General features: G+C 37.1%; 1 protein-coding gene across 4 annotated transcripts in view; it reads right to left on the bottom strand.

The window, feature by feature from the left end:
• Positions 1-12945, bottom strand: part of LOC136018536 (contactin-3-like) — a 106354-nt gene that overhangs the window by 28060 nt on the left and 65349 nt on the right. For all 4 annotated transcript variants that reach the window (XM_065687850.1, XM_065687851.1, XM_065687849.1 and 1 more), the window contains exons 4-7: positions 11443-11646; positions 11029-11131; positions 9882-10066; positions 1917-2053 (exon numbers count right to left, since the gene is read on the bottom strand). In XM_065687850.1, the coding sequence (XP_065543922.1) occupies positions 1917-2053; positions 9882-10066; positions 11029-11131; positions 11443-11646 (629 nt within the window). The remainder of the gene's footprint in view (positions 1-1916; positions 2054-9881; positions 10067-11028; positions 11132-11442; positions 11647-12945) is intronic.

The following is a 12945-nucleotide window of genomic DNA, read 5'->3' as shown; positions in this document are numbered from 1 at the left end:
ACTAACTTGAGGATGGAGTGAAAGGAAATGGTGAGAAAAGGAACCAATGACAAAGAAAACCCAAAGAAGCTTGTCCTTTGAGGAAAAACGGAGAAACAATAACTGACAAAAGAACAAATTATTTGCTCAAAAAAACATTTTCCCATTATTTCTTTTTTTTTGGTGGATCTGGACGTGGCTTACAAGGCCTAATGCAACGGTACTCACTTTCTGCCTTTTCCCAAGGGCATGTAGCTAGAGCTGGCTCCATAGCTGGGTAGATAAAACAGCTTAGCTCGGCTCCTTCCCTGACAGGTCCCCTCCCAGTTTAGTGCAAGGTGCTCAGCCAGTTAGACCACATACATAACACTCCCAAAGAGGAACCAGCCTGAGTTTCCACGTCCTGATCCTCTCTCTAGCATCCCATGCTGCTCTTTTTCTTCCTTACCAAAGATGGAGAAGGGGAGCTAAGCAGAACAACCTCAGCAGATTTTTGTGGTGGAGACCCATCATGAAGAATCATTGCACTCAAGGAGCTGAAGAAAACTGATCACTGTACACAGAGTACTCCTCTCTTACGTCTCCTCAATGCCAGCTTTCAAAGACTTAGTTCCGCGGTTTACAGTCCTTAAATATTTCCAGAGTAAGCCACGCTAAAGCCCTGACATCATGCCAAAAAGCTGAACAGCAATACTCAAAAGTGTAAAAATGGGAAGACTGAACAAGAGAATATATTTTTGTACTTACCAAGGTAAAAAAGCACATGACCTAGGTGATACCATAACAATGCACTTAATACTCATCACTGAGATGAGATTTTGTATTTAACCTGTCCAGAAAACACTACCATTCCTTTGAGTGAGCATCTAAGTATAACATTCTGACAGGAAATGTTTTTCAGTGTTTAGATCAAATGTCATAACCATCCACTAAATTTACTGGAACAGTCACGCTTTCTTCTTCACCTCTGAGTGCCAATATTGAGGACAATGCACTGGCCAAAGGCAAAATGACTTCCTGTGATGGGCTACTGCTGATAGTTTATATTCCTGATAACCTGAACTGAGCAGATTTAAAATCAATAAAGGTATCAGATGCTTTTCTGCATTTCTGATTTGGGAGACCAAGTACCTTATCTTCCAAGTACAACATAGAATCATAGAATAGTTAGGGTTGGAAAGGACCTCAAGATCATCTAGTTCCACCCCCCCTGCCATGGGCAGGGACACCTCACACTAAACCATCCCACACAAGGCTTCATCCAACCTGGCCTTGAACACCGCCAGGGATGGAGCACTCACAACCTCCCTGGGCAACCCGTTCCAGTGCCTCACCACCCTAACAGGAAAGAATTTCCTCCTTATATCCAATCTAAACTTCCCCTGTTTAAGTTTTAACCCATTACCCCTCGTCCTGTCAGTACAGTCCCTGACGAAGAATGCATTACTCCCCATTAATTTATTTTAACAACTGTATTAAAAAAAAAAAATGTGTGTCACACTGAAGTTTAGATTTCATTCTTTGCATCAATTGTGACATTGTGAATTTGTAGGGTATTTCCCTTTTTCCATCAGGAAGTTTGAATGTTTTCTCATTACCTTTAGCGAAACACCAACAGCAAGTACAATAAAATAATTTAAGTTCTCTATTGATTATTCATGGTTCTTAAGGTACAACTTCAGTTAAACTTCCCTCTCCAATCTTTCCCTACATACTTATTTTGATGCCTCTATCATTGTTTTTTAATCTGCTTTTAGCTGGGATATTTTTGTCCACTTGTCTTTGTGCATCTGGTACTGCAATTTTTTATGTTTCAATCTGGATGCTCTTAACAAACATACAAAAACCAGTAATTCGACTAATTACGTGGACCTCTGCAAATTCTCACATGAAGTATTGTTAATTTTATATAGCATGTTTTCAAAACACAATGTTACCTCTATTGACAGTTGTTCTCCATTCTTCAGCCACCTATACGATGGTTTGGGCTTCCCACTTGCTCTGCAGTCCCAGTATAAGGTGTCCTCTACAGCAACTTCAGTATCTTTTATTGTCTGCACCCAGTGAGGTTTTGCTGCAGATGAAATATACATCCTCATCAACAAAGACCGTAAAAAGCTATTGTTCCATATGAAAATCAAAGGGTTAATCTGCATGGCACTCATCAGTTTGCTGTGTAGACTGGTTTATACCAACAGATATTCTCACTAGTTCTGCTTCAAGTCACCTAAAGGAACAAATTGCTCCCTGTTCCTTTTATACATTTTTATTACAAGCAATAAACCAAAAGAAAACTGAGATTACAGATCACTAAAGCTGAACTAGTGAAGCCAGTATTGAAATCACTCAAGATTAAACAACACAACTTTGAAACTGAGGTAAATGTAAGATGAACAAATGAGTGGTGATGCTCAAATTAAAAAATTGATGTAGCTAAATCATCAAATTGATGCTGAAGAGAATCCTTTAAGCCCTAAAAAAAAAATTAATGGCATGTCAGCCTAAGGTCTAAATACCATTTAAATTGTTTTCTAATTCTAGTCAGTACTTAACTGGATGAATACATGGATATATGAGACTGTTCTAGAAAGCATCAGTTTTACCGCAGAATTTCAGTGATGCAAACCAGAATATGACCTTTTAAAAGTCCATTAAAACTGCTATTTTTTATACCAAATCTTGATTATTAATAGCACAGCCTTCAGAATTACCTAAAATACAATTACAACTATAAAGTTTAAAACATCTGTTACAGCTTTCATAGGGTAGGGAAGAAAAAGGTCATTTGGCAAATAGACATCTCTGCATGAAAGGCAAGAGTATTCCTTTAGTGCTGTTTCACACAACAGCACAATACTGTTTTACAGCTAATTCGTGTGAACTTCCTTTGAACTTACTCAATTTACCAAGAATTATATATATCATATATAGATACATAATACCTATATATGCTATTTCTCCAAGAAAATGGACACTGCATATAGAGAAAACAGGTAACAAGTATGATGAAACTTGGTTGAAAATATATAGCTAAGGGCAAAAGAATTTTCCAGTGTTAATCTGATTACCTTAAAGATTTTCCTAAACTAGTAATTTAGGAGAATCGCCTAACACTCATATCAATATCTGTATATAACACATCTATATAATGTATATATCAATATATAACACTCATCAATATACACACGCACACACACATATATGTGTGTGTTGGGGGGGAATAACTGGTGATACATTAGGAAAAAATATTAATTTATAGGTGAGTTTTGGAAGCACAGAAGGTCAGATCGATTCCTGCTGAACTTCCTACTACAATGGAGTTACACCAGCAATTATTTCAGACCAGGGAAATTAATGACTTGCCTATAGACACAAGGGATATCTGCAGTACAGCCGAGAGCTGAACCTGTTTCCTTGCCATAGGCGCAAAACCAGCAGACCAACAGCTGGATGGGGGTTGGTATTAACTTCATCAAGAAAAGATTCATTCTTTTCTAGGATATTAATTTTCTCTCTGTTATATATTCTTCAATGCAGCAATAGGATCTCAACTTCCTCATGTACAGTATCATACTTTTATAATATCAAGGATTAATGCTGTTTGTGATTTATGTATACATACTTAGGATTATCTTCTCATAAAAGAACTTACTAAAATGTATTCATTGAGATATCAATTTAGGTGGTTTTGGAACTCAACCAGTATTTGCTGATAGTGAAACCTTCTGTTCTTTTGCTCTGTACATCTCTTATAGCCCAGTGTGGGTTAACACATTTCACTGATTGTGGGGATGATCTTTATCTCTTTATCAAGGTCAGGTCTAAAAGACTGGATAACCTGATCTTTGTGTCAGACAAATGTAGTATCTTACAGATGTTAATTCTGGTCCAGTCTTGAAAATTACTGTTACAACACTGCAGTTCAAGAAAGAGCCATTGTTTTAGCTTACATCATTTGCCCCATATGTGTCAAGGTGAGATAAGCTCAGGACTCCATGTCAGCATGCTTCCTGCACTTTGCATACCTAAATGTTATGCAACAAGCAACAGTGCTTGAATTATTGATGAATCCATACGTGTGCAGTATTTCACATCAGCTGCCTGTCTTCATTTGAAAGTAGGTTAACTATAATCTATTTTCAAGTTCCAGATCTTGGATTCAATTCCATTGACAAGAAAAACATTGTCTACACCATAAATCCTCATTTTAGGACTCTTCATGTCAGTCTCTATAGGAGGGTTTCTGAAGTCTCCATGGTGCATATGATAAATGGAAAGTGTGGGAAAGACAACCGCTCAAAGCAGACATGAACAGAACAGAGCTTTCTAAGCCACAGCGTGAGAAATTTACGGTGCTTGTTCATTCGCAAGAGTGTTGATGTAGACTTCACCGATTTTCTTGAAGAAGGGTCTTTTTCTCTTCAAACTACTGATGACGGAATTCAGCAGAAAGAAAAATACCCTCTTCAATCTGCCACATCTCAAAAGTCGTTAAAAAAGGCTATGAAAGTATTAGAAACTCTTCGAAAAAGAACAATTCAACTAACCAATTCAAAACTGAAAAGGCAGCTAAACAGGGGCAATTCCAGCTGGGAATATCGCACTGAATCCCTGAATCTCGGTCCACATTGCAGCAGCCGAGAAAAGGGCACAGGTCATCTATCAGTAGACCTGTTTATATTTTGAGAGGGTGGACACAACATTCCATGCCCAGCAATGTTCTTTTTCTTGAGCTCTGTCTGACTGCACCTAAATGATTCTGAATATACAGCTTTAATCCTCTTGAGATCTAGTCACTGTTAGGCACATTTGCTTGGAACATCTGGTTCCACCACCACTGCCACACCTGTGTTTCTGAAGGAAGACTAAGGACTTGGTAACAAAGCCTCATTCCCTCATGGAGCTACTATGTTGGCTTGGTGTGTAAGTCAGGTCTTCCTGAGGAGTCACCATTCTTCCTCCTTCAGGAAGTAATATGCAAGCAGGTAACATGTTTTCATTGAGATGAAAAAAAGATGATATCCTGTAAGTCAAGAAGTTGGAAGTTAATGGAGCTTGTAGTGCAGGATCTAAGACTGTGACAAGAATCCATATTGTATGATAATATTAAGAATTCTTCGGAACCTGCTGTACAATCTTCATTAAAGATTCATATAGATTTCCCTCAGGATGAAATACTTGTAGGTAAGTGATTTTCTAAAGGAGGTTATTTGTCATCCTCATGGTCAGTCACTTGGAAAAGCACCAACCTGTATTGTGCTTCAGCTGCTTTTGCCTAATATATTCCTTACAATAGTCGTGGCCCCACTGGCAAGAAGTGATACAAGTATGTAACTTCGTACAATTTATCCCAGTGAGAAGATTCAGTCATCTTGTTTTTGCTGGCTATGATCACCCTTTTCTTCCAGCTAATTAGACCTGGCAGGTCTTCCTGAAGAAAACAAATGTTGTTTCATTATGCTCTAGGACATCCCTGCAGGCCATAAGCAAGCACCATTTTTTCATACTTTTAAGAAACCCTTTGCAATGACTGTTCGAGGGGGTTGATGTGAACAAAGACCAGCTGCAATAAGTGACTGTGACGACGCTCTTGGAAGCAGCTGAAGGAGATTTAATTTGCAAATAGCTTGTGGGGTACCCCGCACAGTGCACACCAACACATGGTTTTATACAGGATTTCCTTCAGAGTAGGAAAGTCCAATAAAAGTCTGCTTTTAATTCTGTAAGCCACAGAACAGCATGAAGAAAAGGCAGAGCTCCAGGCCCCTGACTTTAGTCTAGGCACTGTGCTCTCCCAGAGAGTACTGAGGTCTGCCATGCCTTTGCTTGGAGGCAGAGGACTACGGGAAGCCTTTCCAGAACAGTCCCTAATTGGGACTTGCACATAAGATGCAGTCTACTTATGCACATACCTTTACTTTGAAATTTACAGTATGAAAACTGGACTGGAAATCTCCTTTGAAAATACCTTTGGACAGCTCAGCAGTTGGGCAATAAATCAGAGTCAAAAGGAACTTTCCATAGTTCAAGAGAAAGCAGCTACGAAGCATACTGGGAAAACCCAAAACAACCAGAAAATTTAACCTTCCTTTTTCTGTGCAGCATATCTGAAAGTCAGGCTATGACACTCATACCGATGCCTACAACAGTGATGAAACTTACCTTCAAACTCTGAATGACTTTAAGCATGAATTACACCTTTCTAATAAAACTGTGCCTAGAGAAGCATCCAAAACATCCCTGAAGATGTCCATTATGTGTATTTAACTCAAAAATAAGAAGGTCTCAAGTTACAGGTAATTGCTACATCCCTGAGGAAAGTTTTAGCATCTAAAAAGAGAAGTAAGATTTGTCTCTGTAGCAAGTCAATTAAATTATTAGATAGAATTGACAATTAAAATCTGTATTTATCAAACACAGCAATTCCTTAATATTATTTAGTCACTTATACCCCTGTAGTTAATGTTTTGAGGACATCTCCATGAACAACAAAAATACTGGGGGGGTCTGCCTCTACTATCACAGACCACAGCAGCAGAACTTTTTTCTCCTTGTTAAACATTTTGCTTTGGCAGTGTCAAGAATGAGTTCCATTAAAACAGCACATACTAATTAAGAATGTCTTCTCTTCAATTATGCTTTGAATTAATTGCCTCACATATCTCTAGCACGTTACATGTTTAACTGCATCTTAAAATACAAAAATGTAATTGTTTTATCTCTTCTCATTTTTCCATGCCATGAAACATGCCCGTGGAGTCTTTCTTCTTCTGTTATCTCTTTATGGAAAGGGCTAATAGCAATAATAATGGAATATACTAATAAAATGAAAGCAAATAATTTATATATTCAGGTTTTATATTAAATCAAAGTTAGATAATTTGTCCAATATTTAGCACATTCTGAACTCCCCAGAGGGGAAAACTGGCATTAAACAAATGCTGAAACTGTACAAAGGACAAAAACCTGAACATTTGATGCTGGGCTTTTCTTGTAAAAATGCTTATTTTTACAGAAAAAATGAAAGATTAATAGCCTGTTAGTTATGGTATGAAAGAATTCAGAATATCTGGCTTAAGAGTATCTGTTTTAATGATAGCCTTCAACTGTGAGTTGAGAGTTATATTTAAAACCCACAATAAGTTAAAACAAAAACCAACCCCACAACTCATTTTATTTTGATGAAGAGAGTTACAGATGTGCACAGAACTTCTAAACACATTTATACGTATTCTTCAGAAAATTACTATGGTCATGAATAAAGTTGAGCCTACATTCAAGTGATTTGTGGTTTCAGGACCATAATTCATGATTGGAAGAAGCGGCAGGAGAGCATGGGACAGCATGGCAAATGTAAGTAGGCTGGTTTTGTGATGTTTTTTTTTTTTTTTTAATCAAAAAATTTATGGCCTGAAAAACCCAATTTTCAGATTGCAAATTTTACAGCTTCAGCTCATGAAACTAATCAGGAAAATAAGAATGATTTGCTTCACAGCAAAGCAATGAAATGTTTCAAGCTTTTGTTTAGGATTAGCCTGTGTTTCACTTACAAAGAATCTTTCAAATCTGTAAAGAAAGAAAAACATTCCATTTTTCAGTCACATGGAAAATTATTGTCTTTTTCCTCTCCCCCAGTTTACTTTCCACATTATTTCACTACGACAACTTGGAAAATGTTAACCCCCATTCTTGACTCTTGGGTAAGCCAGAAATGTGCTTTGTTCTACTGAGGACAGGAAAATAAATGATGTCGCTGTTGAAATAAAAAGGCATTTGTCCATTTGCAATGCTTGTATTTTTCTGTATATGATTAGCAGACATTAGTCTTGCACTTCTACCAATAAAGTGTTTTAACAGCAGCCAACAACCACTAACATTACCACACAGATTTGTGTCATCTTTGCCAGTACTGGTACCCACTTTCTGGCAGATGGATATTTTTTTAGTCTGAGTCCTCAGTAGATTGCATTAGTTTCCCCAAATCCTCATCTGCTTTTAGAACAACTTCCTTAAATATTGATCTTTTATTGGAAGACTGAGTGGCGTATGGTTAAATTTCTTTATCAGACAGATTTCTGAGGTTTGATAGGAGGCGCAGTGACAAGCCATCAGAAAATACTAACTTCATCTCTACGTTATTAATCTATAGACAGAATTAAAATCCTCCAAATCAAAAAGTGTTAAAATGATCCTATCCTGAATACTGACTTATTCGTATTTTATCTGCAACAACAAAGCAAGTAACAAAATAAGAAAGATTACTTAAATCTACTTAATTCTGCAGAATGGGTTTCATTAAGCAGAACAAATGAAATGAAACAGTTGGAGTGCCATTAATGCTATTACAGGTCTCATTATTCTTTTCAGTATAAACATCCATATAAGGGATGAATCTAATATGGGTAGACATTTACACTGGAATATGAACTCTATTCAAAGGTTCAAACCCTTTCTGGATTTGTAATGAAAATGTTCACATTGTCACAAAACTGCAACTTGCCGCTTTTAGTGATTAGCAACATCCTTTATTTCAGCTCTTTTTTTGAGCAAACAGAACTTGGGAAGCAGACCAAATATATCAAGCTTGTGCACTATCGTAATTGTACCCCAAGGACTAATGAACAAACCTACTCGATTTTGCATGTAGTTAACACTATGTCTTAGAACTGCCCTGATTTAAAACTCGGGTAGAAATACTGAGCCAGATATAAACCACAACTTGTTTGAAACTTTCAAGTAGTTAATAAAAGTAGTTTTATAGAATCAAATGCATAGTGCCAAGTTTGGAATGACAGATGACAGTGGCAGATGAAGCATCTTCGTTATTTTGCTCTTGTGTTATTAATAGGATTTCTCAAAAAGCAGTAATTGCAATTATTATATTAAAAATTCAGGCTACTCAAAGTCCCCTGGTCCAGCTCCATGATGGAGCATTGATTCAGCCTAAATATTAACTGAGAAGTTGGGAAGTCTTATAACCTTATAAACCTTATAAAACCTTCTGTGCCTTAAACGGAAACTTTCATTGATAATATCTACATTGCAGCAGTCTGTGTTCTAGGAAAGAGCAGCTTCCCATACAGAAGTAGCACACAGAAGGCACAATTGCTCAAAGCTGCACAGTAGATATGCTCTGTGCTTTTTTACACAACATAAAAACCATCTCTTTCCTCAAATATTCCTACATGAGGGTAACATTTCAAAGCACAGTCTGAAGCACTCCTAAAATTACCATTTACCTAAAGAAAATTGTATTTGCTGAGATCTGGCTTTAACAAAAATTGTCAATTACCACTTTGCTGCAAATCACTCTAGCTGTAAAACACTACCAGTGTGCTTTGCTGATACTCATTCCACTTTATAGCCTTAAATGCACAAGAGACCCTATCTTTTTCCCAGTTATTAAATTTCATATTATTTAATTTTCTGTGCTGGATTGTATTATCTCTTTATTTACTAATTTTAAAATAAAATTGGCATTTTTAAAGCAAAGAATTGAGAGTATCTATCAGTAACCTTTTCCTAAAGCAAGAAAAATTTGCATTTCCTGTAAATGTGAGGCCTAAATGATCCCTCAAATAAATCCAATAGAGTGAAAATCTAAGGGTTCACCAACGGACCAATAAGTCTCTAAAGTAAAGCCTTTTCATCATATTAAAATAAACAGAAGCACTTCCTGCACTACACCTGGCAACCCTGTTGAGCCTGGGCATTTATTAGACATGTTATACAAAACCCTTGTGCAGAAGTTTTCATTCTTTGCAAGTAGTTAAGATGCCATGGATTTTTCAGCACAAATGCTTGGTAGTATTGCAGAAGCTGTAAATCCCAAAGTACCCTAGGGTAGTTTGTATTTCATGTGCAAAGAAGAGTGGGAGAGAGGGAGAAAGAAAGTTTCCTACCATAGTAAGTGAGACGCCCTCTTGCAATATTTTTTCCTCTTGAGTTTTCAGTAATACATTCATACAGTCCTGCATCCTCCTGCTGGAAATTAGGGATTTCAATCATGCCATTGGATTTTCTCAGCTTTATTTTACTTGGAAATGGCAGACCATCAGTTCTTCTCCAGTTAATCTGAGGCACAGGGCTAAAGGGAAAATAATGGGATTTTAAACAGCTTTGCATAAAGTATGTGATTGTCAAAATTAGATACTTAAACTCAGAAGTGACTAAAAGCTTGTGTTAAAAGTGGTATTCATACTGTATATGACAGATGGGCAGACACTACAGCAACACATTTGCATACACCGGCTCTGTTTCATGTGCTGTCATTCGTGATACTGAATTTTTCATGAATATCTGTGTGAATGTCCAGCAATTTCTTGTAACTCTGCACTGGCCCCCCTAAAGACAGGTGAGATTTACCAGCGAGTGCCATGGAAGGAGAATCAAAGCAAAGTCTTTGGAAATTCCTATCCTACAACAGTCATTCATTCTCCGATTTTAAAACCTTCACTCACCTAGCTGGGGAACCAAAGCAATAGCATGTGATCAAGTTATCAATCTGGCACATACAATTACGAACATCTGACAAAGCTGTCTGAAAATAAACCACAAAGTGGTAAGTAAATACATTTACCGTAACATAAATGTGTTCTCAGATCATTTGTGAAGTAGAAAAGATATCAACTGTGTGTGAAATATCATTCAGAAGTGAAATGCATTTTAATCTTTACTTCAACTATAAAGGAAGAACAATATTATGACAGCATCAAGTACATTTAACAGTAAAACAGAGACTTCTCACAGACTTCATCTCCTTCTACACAGAGAAAGCTGAGTTAGGTCAAAGAAGATATGGAAAACTGCACTGACATTAACTCAAAATAATTTGAAATTAAATGTAAATTCCTGCATTGGCAACAGACACATTTTAGTTCTAAACAAAATCAAGAATTACTCCAAAAATCTGCCCTCTTATTCCAAGGCAATAATTATGATGACCAAAATATGATCTTCAGACCATATATGACTGCCAGAACTCTGTATCTCTTGTGTGTGAACCCTTATGTGCTTCAACTTTCAGTATGGATGAAGTTGAAAACTTACTTTCCTAGTGCAAAGCATTCTAGCTTCACAGTTGAGCCTTTAGCTGCAGGAAGTGTCTCAGGAAACTGAACTTCTATTTTGGGTTCGTATTCCCCCATCACACCTATAGAAGACAGTTGAAAAAGGTATTTTTCATTTTTAAAAGCCTTTTATCTCACTTTAGTATTGCATCACATTAAAAATCAAGTTTACTTCTCTCACACTCTATTTACAGAGAGAATCATAGGGACCTGCAAGCGAACTCACTGTCAGGCTTCACAGAGAAAGAGAAATGTGCAACACAAAATACTTTATCTTCTTATAAAGCAATCAACATTCTGAGAATGCATGAAAAGTTACACTGTAAGAGACAAAAACATTCACAGACGATAACTAGATATGTTACTTAGTCACAGTGCAGAAGGGAAGTCATACCATCAGTGCGCAGCACTAGAGGCGTTGGTGAACCAAGAACTTGGCTGTTGGTCACAGTGCTGGTTACAACGCAGGTGTAATTTCCCACATCTGACGGCTCGACTTTGGCTATGTAGAGGTGACCGGTCTCTTGAGATACAAATCGCCGACTGTCCTCTTGCACAAACGATGGATATTCATTGAAGATCCAAGCAAATGACAGTTCTAGTTGGTAACAAAAAAAGAAGCAAAGATGTTTGTTAAGGTTTTTCACTTTTTTTTTTTTTCTTCAAAGATTAGGTTTTTCATTACCGAATTTTACAATACTGTACTGTGTAACAAATAGGACCAGACAGCTAATGATTGTCAAATCTGTATCTCCTCTGGCAGAAGAAAAAGGTAAAAGGAATTCAGTGCTTTATGCACAGATATATTTTTTTTAACTACTATTTGATATGCATGGAAATCAGGCAGCAACAATGAGACAACACTTGGCTAAAATGGAAGCATCATTCATTTGAGGGTTGAAACTGGATGATCTTAAGGTCCTTTCCAACCCTAACTATTCTATGATTCAGTAGCTACTTAACAACTTAGCTACATGCTTAGCAGATAGAACAGTGTAGGTGTATGCAAGTGAAAGGAATGTCAAAAGAAGCATGGATTTCCAGTAGGGCTCAACACACAACAAATCTCTATTATTTAAACAAAAATCCATTAAAATTACATTTTAGAAATCTCTGTATATCAAGGCAAAGCAGCCCTCAGTACCCTTCATTATGGTCATCAGAAAGGAAAAACCACACTTCAAAAAGATAAACTCACACTTGGCAAAAACTGTGTTAGAACTCTGAGCTCTGTGTATCCAATTTTAATTGGCAGAAGCTCCTTCCTGTGTGAGGCCATGTGTTTGTCTCATTCCTATCCTACATTATCAAAGGAAATTAATTTTTAATGGTTTTCCAGACAAGACATAATTTTTCACCCAAGTGCCACTGAGTTGAACGTTTATAAAAAGATCACAGCTTCTGCAAGTGCTAATTGGAGACCGTTACCGCTTGATCGACCTGCTGTCATGTTAAAATATCCTGTAGCATTTGCACTGCCCCTACAAAATGGAGATCATCCCTTTTTGCACAGGTTTAATTTGAAAGCGCATAAATTTGGGTGCAGCCATGAAATGGAGAACAGGCATCTTCCTAACCCTCAGTGTTGAGTACGAATGCAACACTCAGGAAAGTGCTAATAGGGCAATTTAACACGAGGTAAGATTGCGTGGATGAAAAAAAATACAGTAAATTATTAAAATATTTATGGACTGGCTAATGCAAAAAGGGCACTGAATAAAATGGCTTATCATAACTGAACTTGATTCTCTTCTATCCGTATTTAAACTCCTTCCATTAACATAGTTTCACAGGGGCAGTGGGTATGAACAATTAACAGAGTCAGGACTTTTCTCAAGAGTTTAACTTCTGTCATGTTGGGAAGTATTTACTGTTAAAAACCAGCTATCTACCCTTC

Source organism: Lathamus discolor, chromosome 7, assembly GCF_037157495.1.
Source record: "Lathamus discolor isolate bLatDis1 chromosome 7, bLatDis1.hap1, whole genome shotgun sequence".
Classification (NCBI taxonomy): domain Eukaryota; kingdom Metazoa; phylum Chordata; class Aves; order Psittaciformes; family Psittacidae; genus Lathamus; species Lathamus discolor.
Note: the sequence above shows the minus strand (reverse complement) of the source record. Positions and strands in the feature narration are given on the sequence as shown.